The following is a 15,358-nucleotide window of genomic DNA, read 5'->3' as shown; positions in this document are numbered from 1 at the left end:
TACAACAATTACATATAGCGTCAGAAACAAATATATTATTCCATGAGCAAGAGCAAGAGCAAGGTGTTTATTATTAATTTCTACGAGAAAGCTGCCTTAATGACTTGTGTACAAGTGATTGTCGTGCAACGAAAACCACATAAGTCCCTTCTAAATGTAATGTTCGTGAAATTTGTGGTTTAGTTGAAAAGAAAATGTTTCTATCTGATTAAAGTATATTGGTGAAAGAATTCCGGACAAGAGCCATTTTGCTCCAGTCATATATATAATTGAAGGTTTTTTATATAATATTTTGAGTATTATATAGATTATAACACCCCTAGCCAATAAATAAATAAATAATTCTCAATGAGTCACAGATAGGTATATCATAAAGAAGTGAACTTACAGAAAGGCTAATAATTCTTTGTTCAAAACATTTCTGTAATATGTCTAAATCAGTGTAACTATATATCCTTTCAACTAACCATCACATGTGGCTGATATTCGTGCGTCGATGCACGATATCTCGATCCAACCCATAAAGAGCGTCGATCAAGTGCATCCGCAAAGAAGCCGGCCCTTTAGCCATCTCCATCCCTATCTCGGCTGCAAGGCCAAAAACGGACAGTGCGGTGGCTGTGGCTTCAAATGGCCGTAGAGGATCGATTGCTACAAAAGCAGCAATTAGGGCAGTGATGGAGCATCCTGTTGCTGTGATCTTTTGCAGCATAGCAACCCCATTTCTAGCACCAACCAAGCGTTGGCCATCTGTGACTATGTCGACTGCCCCGGATACAGCAACTACACTTCCTGTAACTTGAGCCAGCGACTTTGCTGCTTCAACTGCATCCGCTGAGTCATGCATGCTGTCTACACCCTGAAAGAGATCGGTCAACATCAAGGAATGCCTACAGGTTCAGAATCGGCAGCATCTCTCAATAAAATCACATCCTCCGTATTGAGAAACAGGCTTAGAAAAGCAACTTGAGAGAAACTCTCCTTCAGCCCCCATCCATCTTGAGTTCATTAGACGAAAATCAGTAGAGGGCTTCAACCAACACAAAGAAAAAAGTGGAAACTCAACATTCAAGGACGTAAAAGTGCTCATCCTGATGCTCTGTTTTCTTCTGTTAAAATGGGCAAGAGATTCAACCCCATCATTTGAGCAGAATGCGATGGCCTCACTCACAGCATCGATTTAAGAAGAGTGATCAATTATATAGCAAGCGCAAAACCACATCTTAAGTGATTGATTGGTGCCACGAGACCTAGTTTAGACAAACAAAATTTCCACAATTCCAGTCCTCTGCATACAAGTCAGTCTTCTTATGCCATGTAAAATCCATAGATCTTCATAAGAACAATTCATAAAATACTCAAACACAGTCCAAATCCTTTTCCTCCGCCACATTCTGGGATTCAGTTTGCTACCAAACACCAACTTAGAAATGTAGCATAAATACAAACAACAGTAACCATTCTATTATACTTTATCCATCCCAAATTTAGAGTTGAATCCATTTTGTATTCTAGAATAAGATCTCATTTTCTATAACACAGACTTTCTGTCCCTCCAAATTCCATTCTGGTAAAATATGATAATACTAAATCTTGGCCATAATTCAACCGCAATTTCCCGTAATTTTTCAATTCTTATTGAATCATATCCATATACTTAAACTTTTTGTATACTTAAATTGAATATTGGGATGCCAAACAACACAAAAAAACACCAAAATTTCCAAGAATCATTACCCAATTAACAACAACCGAAATAATAATTGAGTCATTCCCTAAAACAAAGATTGCAAATTTAGTACATAGATACATGGTAACATACCTTGGATTTTTCATCGGAAGAGCCCTTAAAAAGAGCCATAATCTCGGACCCATTGCCCCTAACAACAGTAGGTCTCAACTTCAGCAACTCCAGACAAGCGTTCAGCCTGAAACCAGAAGCTCCGGCAGCCACGGGGTCCAGCACCCAAGGCTTATTACACTCATTCGCCACCTGGGCAGCCATCTTCATGGCTGGTAGCCAGTCGGGGGTGAGTGTTCCGACGTTTACGTACAGGGCGTGGGTCTTGGGGGCGAAGTCCGGGATTTCTTGAATTGAGTGTATCATCGCCGGGGAGGCGCCGGCGGCGAGCAGAACATTGGCGACGAGATCCATGGAGACGAAGTTCGTGATGCACTGGATAAGGGGCGAGGCTCGGCGTACAGACTCGAGGTGGGCCCATGCTCGCCGGGGCCATGATTCGCTGATTTCTGTGATGCTCGTCGATGGCTGTTCTTGGGGATTTTGGGTTTTGTCCTCCATAGCTCTGTCTAGCCATCTCATAAGATTTATATATATTCCGACAAATTTAATGGATTTACTTTTGAAGCCAATTGTGGTTTCTAACTGAGTTTTTTAACAAAATAAATACATATAATAATTTTCAAGGTTAGGGGGCAACTATAATTCAATAATATCCCATATTTTATTTAATTAGATAAATATTGAACAAAAAATATTAATTTATATATATTTGATCTAAGAAGAAGATAATTAAGTTGTTACTCATATGTAATTAATATAATTTGTTTTGGGTTTTAAAACTGATATGATTTGTTGGTTTGCTATAAACAGTTTTATTTGTACTTGATAATTTTTTTGTTTTACTTGAATATTTGAGTTAAGTGATTAAACAATTTTATTATTGATATGTTGAATTTTTATTTTTTTTATATTTGCAGAATAATTGATTTTTTTAAAAAAAAAAAAAAAAAAAGAAGTTAAATCGTCGGATCTGTTCCGATTGATTTTGTAGCGGGGCATAAAAGTTACTAGGGTCGTACAGGTCCCGAGTTCTTCCTGGAGTTGGCGGGATAGGTTCAGAGTCTTCCCCTACTCACTTGATTACCACCCCTAATTTAATATAATCGGACCTTATCTACCATTTATCTCACACATAAAAGTAAATAGCCCTTTAATAATTGTGTAGAATATTTTTAAATGTAAATGATTTTTACTATTTAAGATTTGTATGATAAGAAAATATTTAAAAGATATAAAATAAATATTGAAATTACAAATGGCACAATTACTTAGAATTACTCTTTGTGCGTAATATGATATTGGAAAGTGATTAAAAAGAAACAATTGTGATTTTGATGAATACTAGACTTTTCTATTTCAAATAATAATAATAATAATAAACTTTCTCTTGAAATATATAAGCCTTATTATTTTATAATTTTTCATTTCTCTAAAATTATATTTTTCCCAAAATTTATATATCTATACTGTTTATTAAAAATATATTTGTATAATTATTTCAATTGCTAGAATATGTATAAACTAAAGTGTCATGGAATATATTTATTTCTTTCATAAAATAGCATCTGATTAATTTTCTCAATAAATATTTTCTTTCATATTTAATGTGTAATTTATTTTATTTATTTTTTGATTCATTATTTATTTTATTTCTTTTTCTGTTTAATTCAATAATATAATATAAAATAAAATAAAATATAGGACAAAGTATTACTAAATGGTATGGTTTAAAATAAATTATCACTAGTGAAAAAAAATAAAAAAGAAAATTGCTTGGCGAAATTGAAATGCAAAATCAAAGCAAGCAAAAATGGGGGAACGAACGACGGCCACTTACCGCCCTCCACCGCCGCCAACTCCCTGTATATCATAGCAGCCACCATTCTCGCCGCCCTCCTCCTCCTCCTTCGCCACCACCCTCTCGCTGCGTCCTCTTTCACAATCGTCGAAATGACGAAGACACCAAGTACCGCCAACCCACTGTCTCCTCCTCCCCCTCCCTCCATAGCCTACCTTATATTTCGGATCCGGCAAGGATTTCGGATACGCTTTCTCCACTCCGTCTACCACCCCAGAATTCACTACCTCCTCCAACTCGACCGCTTTTACGGAGTGCGCGGAATGTTCATCAGTCTTTCGGTTTCTGATTATCCGCTTGTTACTCAAGATGGTAATTTTTTCTTCCATGATTATTTATGACCTTGTTGATTTGGGTTCTTGGGTATTTACTGTTTGTTGTCTTTAATAACCAAATTCATAAAGTCTGATGAGCTATCCCTGAATTGCATTATAATTTGTTCTGAAATGTTTTTGCTGATTGAAGGATTAATTGTACGCATTCTTGGTCTGTGTTTGTGCATGATTATACTAGAATGCAGAGAGGGATTGAGTGTTCTTAATTCAATTCAATACTCCCTGGACTTGCTGACATTAGTTCTTCTGTTCATCATATCTTTGTAACATATTATTGAAATTGCTCAAATTCCATAACGACTCCGTATCTAAAATTTTGCTGGTGGTGAGAATCTCTTGTAAACGTGCTACTTGTTTCTGGGTACGGACAAGCTGCATATGCGAATAAATTCAAGAACAAATTCTGTAGCGGCATCTCTAATTTTCTCCACATGCTTGGTTCGCTGTGCTTGCATAATTTGGGTGACTTTGATAGGTTTATGAACCTCGCAGCTGCTAGTTATTTGATAGTTAGTTTAGATGGTTCTTGTTCGTATTTCAGTATCGCCGATATGAGTAAAACATGATGTTTGTCTGTAGTTGTCTTACTTTCTTAATTCTTATGGTTGTGTTATATTGTCTTTTGTTGAATAGGTCCTGATGTTGGTTGGTTGTATATAATCCTAGCCATGTTGTTAATTTTTCTTTCAATTGTTTATAGAAAGTTATTTTGGCATAGTTGTAAGTGATTCTGGTGTTTCTGGCATTTGATTCTTCAATCTCTCTGCTTCTGATTATCGATCTTTTAATCTATATCATATAGCTTTATGAATTCTTATGGTATGCATGCAGTGGATGCTTGTGTGATTGTATGGTGTAATTCTCAAATATAGATATGTTATATGTCCACTCCCATCCGAATACTTGTTAACCCCTATCATGAGTAATTTGATTTAATTTCGTGCATGAGGTTTTCTTGTTTTCGAGATCTTCCTAGGAATCTTAATTTTGTGAACCACACAATCTAGATTGACTGGAGAGAGTATGTTTCATAATTTAAGTTCTGCTAAACACATCACGTCAGAGCAACAAAAGTGGTACCTTTAGTAGGATTAATCTTCATATAGTTTCTTGGACATTCTTTTTGCAGATCAAGGATATTGAAATGAATAATTGTTGATTCTCCATTCTCCATGGCAGAAAACAGCGAGATTTTTTATACCACTGAAAAGAGATAGCTCCCTGATGCATATCGGTTGTTCAGAGGTCAGTGCTACACTACCTTTTACTTTTCTTTGTTTTGAATCCCAGGTTCCCCTTAATGAACATGCATTGTCGTTGTGTAAAAGGTAGCCAAAGATAGACAAGGAGATTAACTTTTATTCACATTGAAGAAGTTTTAATTAGATAATTTGATTGCAAAATGAGAAAATATCGAAGTCGTGTAAACTTGGGGAATCTCCTGAGACCGGATCAGATGTTTCATATTGACTATGACATCAAACTTGCGTGCTGGGATCTTCAATTTTTGTTAACTGACAAACCCAAGTAGGGAGTTTTGTCTCTTGTTTGATTATAAATGGAAAAATTTTGGAGCAGTAACCACATGTGTATTCCATGGTTCAAAGTATCAGCCAATTTCCCATGATATCAACCGATACATAACAGGATTGGCTAGTACCGATCCGAGAAAACCATCCGATTCCATATATTATACCGAAACCATTTGGTGTCCCTGATAGTATCCGAATTATCATTGATATAATGATATTATCGCCTACATACATGAGAAAAAATTGAACTCGAGTAGTCCATGGCTATGATGGTAACTAACTTTACAACTCAATATTAACTTTTAGCATGTCCCAGTATAGAAATGTATATTTCAAGAACTAAATAACATGGCTCATTTTGATAATCTTACTTAAACTATAAACAATTATATAGTAGTATTTTGTGTGATTATATGTTATTTTCAGGAATTAATTTTTTAAGCTTGTATGATTCACTTATTAATGTTTGATATGGTAAAGTTTCTCTTTCTAATATTATGTAGTAAATTGTTATACTGATTATTATTTTTTCTTTTTGTAATTTTACTAATCTTTTTGGAATTTTTTAAGTATTGTATAATATATTGTTTTTGTATTGTCCAATATTAATATTCCATACACCATGACTGATGTGGAATAATACCAGCCAATACAGCAAATTTGTACCATGCTGTATTCAGAGCCTCCCGGCTCCCAGTACACAAGACGAGACATTATTGAATTGAAGATGTCTTTGCTTGCTTGCAGGTCCTCTGGCAGCTATTTTGAGCCGCAAGTTCGTTGAGTTTTATATCTTGGGTGCAGACAACGTTCCCAGGACTCTGCTAATGTATGTCTTCGACATGCCAGCATCGACTTCCTGTTTGCTTCCCAACCGTCCTATGCAATTCACATCAACTCGGTCAAACCACTATCAGCAACAGCTTGCACCGTGGCTATCTCAACTCCAGACAGTAACCCAACTCGCTGAATTCCAGCAACTTCGACGAACTGATCAAGAGCATTATGGCCTTTGCCTCACCATTTCCCCCAAACTATCCCATTCTTGGCCGCAAAGAACTGCCACAGCAAAATAAAGGCAAGCAAACGCTCGGAGGCTGGTGTTTAGGTGAATCTGCTGGAGATAAATGCATCTTGGGCAGATGTCGATGTTATGAGTCCTGGTCTGGGAGCCAAACGGCTTTAGAAACGTCTCGTTGAACTGCTATTGACTGAAATAAGTCGATCCCATCTATGTGCCGATGAATAATTTTTATGTATATCCAGTTTAAATGGTAGATTTAATTTTTAAATACTTTATAAATACAATGTATATATTTTCCAGAATAAATGATGCTAATTACGATGAACTCATTTATGAATCAATGTAATTGTTGACTATATCCTTCCTCTTTTAGAAATTCTAAGATTCTTCCCTCCTAACTTATAACTTTTACATACAACTCTGCGGTAAATATTTAAAGTTTGACAAGTATTTCTATTGTACTTCAAAAAATATAAGTCGTATACGCATCATGTACAGCATGATTTTGTCTCCTTCAACATGGATATTCAAAGAGAAGGTTCTCATAATTTGGTAAAAGAAAAGGAAAGATATGATGAGTAAATTTACTAATTTTCAGAACATGTTATGTAATTAACTCCATTTGTATAAATCTTATTACATAGTACGAGTAATCTAAAGACCTAAACTCATCGACGAGTAATATCTTCTATAACACTTTACAATTAATAAATATTTATTATTAAAATAGATAAATAATTACTATAAGATAATTTTTCAAAAAAAAATCATACCTTTCTTTGGGGTTCATTTCCCCATTTTGGGAGTGTAATTTCTTTCTTTCTCTCTTTTTTTTTTAATAATTACATCCAAATTATATGATACCTCCTCAACTATTTCTCTTAAGGCTCAGAATAAAGGAGATGAACCCCCATTAACCAGTCCAGCTACTCTAGCCTTGTTGGTTTATCACTTGCACAATTTTTGCACTCCACACACTTGTTTCCTTTGATATTTCAATATTTATCACCCAACTATAATTATTACATCATATCTTATGTTATTTTTAAATGTTTCTCTACTCATGTTCAATAAATCATTTTATTAGCTTAAATAACGAAATGCTACCCCTTGTCTTGCATGTTAAATTAGTCTTTTTTTAAGTTTAAATTTTATCTAAAAAAAATTCGATCATTATGATATTATTGGAGCAGACAATCATCACTATAAATAAAAATATCCTTGCAATCTCAGGTGATTTGGGGGCACAAATGCTAATAGAAGTGGGAGATTAATGCTTCCAACAAATCTTGATTTTTATGAAACAAAAATCAAAAGAGTGGGACACCATCTTCTCATTGCGACATCGTGCCTTGTAATATCCTTTTTATTTTGTCACCTCTAACCTCATTTGACTTCATATCTTCTCCTCCAAAACAAGACCACATAAAATATAGTAATCTCACAACCATTCACCCCTATCAACAATATTTAATTCATACATATCTTTATTACAATAATATATTTTCTTCCAAATAGCTCAACCCTATTGATCTTGACTACAATGTAATCGATCTCCCACTCCCACTCCCACTGTATAAGGTATTATTTATTTTGATTAATAATTTTATGATTTTATTTTTTTTGAATAAAAGTCTCGTCAGGAAAAATAAGCTTTGGAGTTTAAGCTAGTAATACTTTTTTTTTTTATTTGTAATTGACGACTATGTGTGCCAAAATCATAAGCTCCGATGAAGACGGTTTGGGACAGGTATATAATCTCATTTTCATTAATAATGTAGACATGCCATAATCATCAGCCCCTAGACAAAGGGTCTGCGATGGATATATGACCTCGTTCCCACATACGACATTTAAATTTTTTTGCTTGGGCATTGTTTAATTTGATTGGAGTTTTATGGGATTGTCTTTGTATATAGATAAAATTTGTCTTTATCCCAAATGAATATAGATAAAATAGAAGAAAATATAATTTGAATTTAAATAATTTCTCTTGCTATAAATAAATGTTGGTGATAGTAAAGAAATTTTACAACTCCTATATGACCTAATTATTTTGCAATATTTCGATAGAGGGACGTCAACGATGCAATCAGCATCAAACGATGTGAACATAATTTGACTTAAATAAAATTATATTATCATAATTATATTAGTTTGAGTTGGGATCCATGAAGACTTGCCATTTGGAACTTAATTAGCTATTACCTTCTAAAAAATGAACGCTTAATTGATTGATACATGAAAATGACAAACTCTCAAGAAATCTATGAAATATTAAAATTAGGAAAATATATATGGCCCCAATTAACCAAAAAAAAATTGATGAATAAAATCAAGACGACGACGTCCGACAATAATTATCATCAAGAATCCCATTGGCTGGCTTACGTGTCTCACATGTATAGAGAGATCACAGGAATATTGCCATACAATTTTCACTTTTTATTATATATATATGCGCTTTAATAAATTAATAAAAAGCACGACTTTTCCTCCTCTTCCACGTGAGCAGCACGTGCTTCTTTTGAAGAGTGGTTGCAGGCTCTCAACTAGTAACGTGATCAAATTGAAACGTGGTAGGGCCCATATAATTTGCATAAATAAATAAAAAGTCGAACAGTAGGGCGTGTTTGGTGCCTCAATCAAAGGCATATGATACAATTTTTATGCGGATTTTCTTTAATAATTTATTATCCATTGCAACACGTCGTTTTCTGTGTGTATATAATAAATATATTTTTATATTTTTAAATATACTCTAAATAAGAATAAATGTATAGAGCAATATATCATATTTTAAAATTAAAGAAAAGAAAATAAAATCACCTTAAGAATATTATCGACACAATAAAAAAAATTGGTATAGTAGTATCGTAACGATTATTTGTAAGTAAAAAGTAGGTAAATGATTTTTCTTTTTATATGAATAGTGTCGAAACCGTCACTTCGTATTTATAACACCTCTTTTCTTTATAATAGTATAAATAGATGAAGCTAAGTCAATTTTCTTTAAAAAATATTAGAGTTTTAACTGGGCAGTTAAATTAATAAAAATTCAAAATGTCGAATAGATATTAGTTATCTTATCATCTGAACAATATTTTTGAAATTATAAAAAATTGGTGGAATTGTATCAAAACTATCAGTTTATATATATATCACCTCTTTTCTTTTTAATAGTATTGATTTATTACGAAATATTTTAATAAAATGGGGACATTTTCATCTTTGAATTTTTTAAAGTAAAGGTGACAATTATTCCAAATTTTTGTTAGGGGAGGAGATCTAATATATTCATATAGTATAAGGTATATTTTATTTTATTTTATAAAGAGAATTTTAAGGTGTTTGGAATTAATAAAATTATTAAATTTTTATAATATATTATCAATAATGTTTTTGTAATTAAATTGAAGAAAATTGAACTAATTTGTCAAAACTTTGAAAATAAATTGGAAACTTTTACTCTTATTCTTAGATTTTATAATATCATTTTTTTATAAAAAATACCAAATACTCTACGACATCTTATGTTTATTACTAATAATGCTTATCTTAGCTGGTGAAGTTGATGCCCAATAACTAAAAAGCCATGTGATCAAGTCACACTACTGTATGAGTAATACTCTATTTTAATAGTAATTATTGGTCTACTGTATAGTAATTTTGACCAATTATACATATATATAATATTGATAATTCACGTATATTGATTATTAATAATATTATATTATTTAGTAAAAAAATCATGTTTATAAATTCACCCAAACCCCTTAGCTCATAAATCTTGTTTCTATTTAATAAGACTAAAATAAAGCATAAATACAAACATTAGTTAATTAAATTTAAAAAAAAAAACATTTTCCTAGTATTATATGATTATATTAAAAAAAATTCCTAGTATTATATGATTATTTAGTTTACATGATTTCTATATAGAATTTTCATATATAAAAGCATATATTATATATATATATATATATATATATTTCCATGAAAGTATTAAAGATATGAAAACTAAAAAAATCAAGAAATTTAGGTACAAGTCAATCTCAGCATAAAGTTTGGTGTACTATCACTCAAATTCAAGGTGGTACCTTTCCCTCCTACTTGACAACTACTAATACCAAAATTTTTCTAACTTTCTTGCAAAATTTCCCTACATTTCTAAGAAATTTGAATTTTGCTTCAAATATCTTAACTCTCTAAATTTGTATTTCTCATCTATCCTCTAAATCACCAAAATTAATTTTTTTTTCAAAAAAAAAAATCGATTACAGTTACATCATGAATTTCAATCATTAAAAAGTAATGCACGAGTTATCAATATCAATTATTTATAATTAATCAACAATTACTATTAAAATAAACATTGCATCATCCACGCATTGGTGGGGTTCAAATCTATGATCTCAGGGTAATAAAATTTCAGTTTCATCAATTATGTTAAACCTCATCCATGATTAAAAATTTATTTTTCTTCTCGTATTTTACGGGCTTGATTTAGTTCATTATGTTGTTACTAGTCAATTCGAAAATGATCGCCTTTGCGATTCTATGCAACAAATTTATGACAATGTATTAGTTTGTTACAGAAAATACGTCTGATGATCAAAGTACCTCGAAAATGTATTTAGTTGCAAAATTTGATAATTGAGTTGACAAATTCGGTCTATATTTCATTTCATTCTTAAGAAAATACGTTTTGTTTACTTATATTAAATGAAAATATAAAGAATATTCTTGAAAATAGAATTATACTGTTTTGAATAATTACGGTATCAATTTTGAGAATATAGAATAAAACATTACGCATAAGCATTAAAATTATACTTATTTTATCGAATATTTTACAACAAATTCTTTCCCAAAAATATGCTCTCTCAAACATAAATGTTCATCTCAAAATTTAAATTTCAAGAATATTAATTTTAGGCTTTCCAAAAAAAAAAAAAAAGAAGAAGAACATTAATTTTTAGTAATTTTAAATCGACAGTAACATATTTATTGAACTTACCGAAATAATTACAATACCATTGTTAGAGCATTTCTTTTTGAATCTGCACCTGAGATTTTAAATCCACTTAATATTAGGACAAGTGTTAAAATTCATAAATTCAATATTAATGGTTGCATTTATATGAAATGATCTGCATTCCAGGTAAGCATTTCGACAAAAGAATTCAAATGTTTTCGTGTCGGAATAATTTGAAATCTATTAATATTCAACAAAATATAATTGATTTCTTTTTCCTTTTTTTGAAGTGAATGGATCATTATTACATTATGAATTTTGATTATCAACAATTAATATATGCCAATCATGTGTATAAACTAACTAATAACTACTATTACAGTAGACGATTAACTACTATTGAAGTAGATTAATTAATATCTACACATTGGTGGAATTCCAACCTATGATCTTTTGATCATAGTGCCTCAACTTCGTCGACTAATTTAGGTTTTGCTAGCCACAAAATATAGTCGAAAATGGGAGTTGACAAATTTAATTTTTTGTAATACGAAATTGTCCTAATAAATTAGAAAAATATGTTAACAACGGAATCTTTTTTACTCAAATCAGGTTAGATTTGACCAAATGAATCACAGAGCAAGTGGAATATACTTATTGTGTGATTGATTACTTTACTTTAACTGCATACGAATTACTCAATAAATGTATTATATTTATTATATAATTAATTTAAATTGGATCGAATTCGATTTAAATTAATTTTTTTTATTAATAATAACTTAATATTTTTTTATTTTTAAATTCATCAATCCAAATACAGTGGGGACGTGCAATGAGAATGAATCCAAGAGGCTACACTACAACATTAGCAGTCTGGAATTTGAAAATAGTAAGGAAGAAAAGTAAAACCTAATAATGGACCATCAGTAGTATTAAATAATGAGGAAGAGGGGAAGCATGAGATGAGATGAAACACAAGAACAGCAACAGGCTATTATAACAGGTGAGTGAGAGCAGCAACCAAATTCATACAAAAACACTCAAAAAATTCACATCCATCCAAAACATATGAACAATAAAAATCTCTGCCTTCTTCATTTCAATTCCTCTTCATAATTATATCCATCACCCTCTCTCTAATAAGACCAACTGAGGAAACAGGACTTTCCTCTCTCTCTCTCTCTCTAGACCTGTAACATTTTCTCTCTTTTCTCTCTCTCTCTCTCTCTATACTCGGAAGCGAGGAGGAAAAACCCGTTTCAGAAATGGAGATTTTGGACGCGACGGCTGCGTGTTTCGTGGTGGACGATGAACTTCTCAACTTCACTCTCGACGGAGAAGGTGAGGACGACCAAGTAACCAAAACCATTCTCAAAGGCTGTTACGCTTCCTCTTCTTCTTCTTCTTCCTTGGAGACGACGACGTTTAGCGACGAGAATCGTACCGGTTCATTTCCTGTAAGTTTCATGCTCTGTGTTGTGTGTAAAACTTGAAACCGGCCCTGACTCGGACGGGTTTTAGCCCTACTCTGTCCTCTGAACCGGGTTGACTCGGGCGAGTTGGGGTGAGTCGGTGCATAATTGACTCTGCATGGGAACGGTCCGAGTCAAAGTTGCCGGCTTGTCCCCTCTTGTTTTTTCTTCAGGGAAATGACACTTTCCCAACTGTGATTAGCGGAATATTATGGGTTGACGAAGTTGCCCCTTAGAGAACTTGGTGTGGTGGAGAAACAATAGGGGTGTTCTTGGGAAGGGGAATTTATTGGACGCCTTTGAGCTGTAAATATTAATTTTAAAGTCCTTACCTATATTCTTGGGCATATGCGAAACCAAAGCAAATCAAATTGGGGTGGCTATACTATTTTCCATGGAAAAAGGCAAATTTGCCCTCGTGAAATATTTTGGTGTCAAGTTGCAAAGGCCCACTTGGAACATTCTGACCTTATTATGCCCTTGCACTAGACAACATCATAACATGGTACCCCATTGACATTATTTTATTGGAAAACTATTTAGTGTCACCCAATTTTGAAAAATTGGAGATAACAATGTTCTTAAAAGAGGGTATTATTTATTTTCTTTTTCTTTCAAGGAAGTGGAATTTTTGGGGGAAATTTTAATTTGAATTTTGTTAAATTTAAATTAATTATATAATAAATATATGATTGATATACATTTCATATAAAATGATCAACGACTGAGTATGTCATGTGAATGGATTAGTTTAGCCTGCCCTTATTTGATTAAGCATTTTTCCGTTTTGAGCTCTGCTGAGTGGCTAATTATTGGTGAGTCAAGTAATAATTTGCTTTATTGTACTGTTCGAGTCCTGACCGAGTCATGTCTGAGAAACTTCATTTGATGGTTTGGGTGTCATAAAGTTGTAATCTTTGTTTGTGGGCATGCCTAGTTGAAGATTTTTCTGAACTTAGTTGACTCGCTGTGTGGGGCTCATGAATTTTTGCGTGTACTGACTGAGTCTTGGTTATATGTTTCAGGAGTTCGTTGAGGAAGAACTGGAATGGTTATCCAACAAGGATGCGTTCCCGGCGGTGGAGACTTGCTTCGGCATTTTGGCCGACAATCCGGAACTTGTTTTGAGCCACCAGAGCCCTGTCTCCGTGCTTGAGAACAGCAGCAGCTGCAGCAGCAATAGCAACTCAAGTAGTAATGGCAATGGAATTGCCATTGCAAGCTGCTGTGGCAGTCTCAAAGTCCCTGCAAAGTTCCCCGTTCGAGCTCGGAGCAAGAGACGGAGGAGAAAGAGAAGGGCAGGTTTCGGTGAATTGCCCAGCCAGCATTGCGTGTGGCTGGACCAAGTAAATATTAAGAAACAAGAGTCGTCGTTCTTGTTGCCACCATTATCAACGATGAGGACTAATGGTGCTAGTATGGGGAGGAGGTGCTTGCATTGCCAAGCTGACAAGACCCCACAGTGGCGGGCAGGCCCAATGGGACCGAAAACGCTCTGTAATGCTTGTGGGGTGCGGTATAAGTCAGGTCGTCTGCTGCCGGAGTATCGGCCCGCAAGTAGCCCAACATTCTCGAGCATCTTGCACTCAAATTCTCATAGGAAGGTGGTTGAGATGAGAAAGCAGAAGCAGCTAGGAGAGGGAGGAGGAATCACGGTCAACGAGGCATGTGGATATAGGGTAGGATAGTGGTGAGTTAGTTCCTTACAGCGTTGCAGCAATTTTTTACCTTTTTTTTGTTGAAGTTTTAGTATAGTTAGATTAGGTTTTAGGATTTTGTTTTGTTTTCTATGAACTGGTTTATGGCTTGTTGTAATGGAGTAGATTGTTAGTGAAGCCAATTGGTTTTTCTTTGATCAAAATCCACTAGGGAATTTTGACTTAAACTTGCTTGGAGGCATCAGACTAGGAAATTTGCATTAGAAATGGTTCGGATTTTGCAGTTCGATCATACTTTTTGGTCTTTGTTTCTGAGGATTTAGCAAGAAGGAATGATCCAAACTTTAGATGTCATGAATCAGTCGATGTTTTAGCTGAGTTTTCTGTTGTATGTCCGCTGGTTGAAAAGTTCCCATTGGTTAGGATTTTGGCTTGTAATTGAAGTTTGTTCAAGTTTGTACATTATGAGAGTGATTATCTTGTTCAAGTTTGTGTTTAAGATGCCTGAAATTTGGATCCTTTACCTTTCATTACATGCTGTGTATTATATGTTTTCATTTTCTGCAATACTTTGTAAGCACACAGATATGAGCTACAGCTACTGCTATTTTGAGTACATAATTTTCTTTATTGTTTCCTCCGACCTCCGAAGGTCTAAAATAGTTGGCCGTGGTCATTTCTAGGGACAAACTTG

At 33.5% G+C, this 15,358-nt stretch overlaps 2 protein-coding genes and 1 long non-coding RNA gene across 3 annotated transcripts; 2 read left to right on the top strand and 1 right to left on the bottom strand.

Annotated features, from left to right (window-relative positions):
* Positions 1-306: 306 nt before the first annotated feature.
* On the bottom strand, positions 307-2,338 carry LOC105172037 (hydroxyethylthiazole kinase family protein). The gene is made up of 2 exons (XM_088885640.1): positions 1,823-2,338; positions 307-859 (listed from the first exon to the last, which is right to left on the bottom strand). Exons 1-2 carry the CDS (start codon positions 2,321-2,323, stop codon positions 470-472), a joined length of 891 nt encoding a protein of 296 aa, XP_088741766.1. The 5' UTR covers positions 2,324-2,338; the 3' UTR covers positions 307-469.
* A 2,807-nt stretch (positions 2,339-5,145) lies between these two features.
* Positions 5,146-6,911, top strand: LOC105171842 (beta-glucuronosyltransferase GlcAT14B; the record flags this gene model as incomplete). Its single annotated transcript, XR_848609.3, has 2 exons — positions 5,146-5,242; positions 6,277-6,911. It is a non-coding gene; the product is annotated as a beta-glucuronosyltransferase GlcAT14B (long non-coding RNA).
* A 5,573-nt stretch (positions 6,912-12,484) lies between these two features.
* GATA1 (GATA transcription factor 1) lies at positions 12,485-15,151 on the top strand. The gene is made up of 2 exons (XM_011093086.3): positions 12,485-12,991; positions 14,032-15,151. The coding sequence occupies exons 1-2, from the start codon at positions 12,800-12,802 to the stop codon at positions 14,692-14,694; spliced, it is 855 nt and encodes a 284-aa protein (XP_011091388.1). The 5' UTR covers positions 12,485-12,799; the 3' UTR covers positions 14,695-15,151.
* Positions 15,152-15,358: the final 207 nt, after the last annotated feature.

Source organism: Sesamum indicum, linkage group LG10, assembly GCF_026168435.1.
Source record: "Sesamum indicum cultivar Baizhima isolate 11 linkage group LG10, ASM2616843v1, whole genome shotgun sequence".
Taxonomy (NCBI): Eukaryota; Viridiplantae; Streptophyta; class Magnoliopsida; order Lamiales; family Pedaliaceae; genus Sesamum; species Sesamum indicum.
Note: the sequence above shows the minus strand (reverse complement) of the source record. Positions and strands in the feature narration are given on the sequence as shown.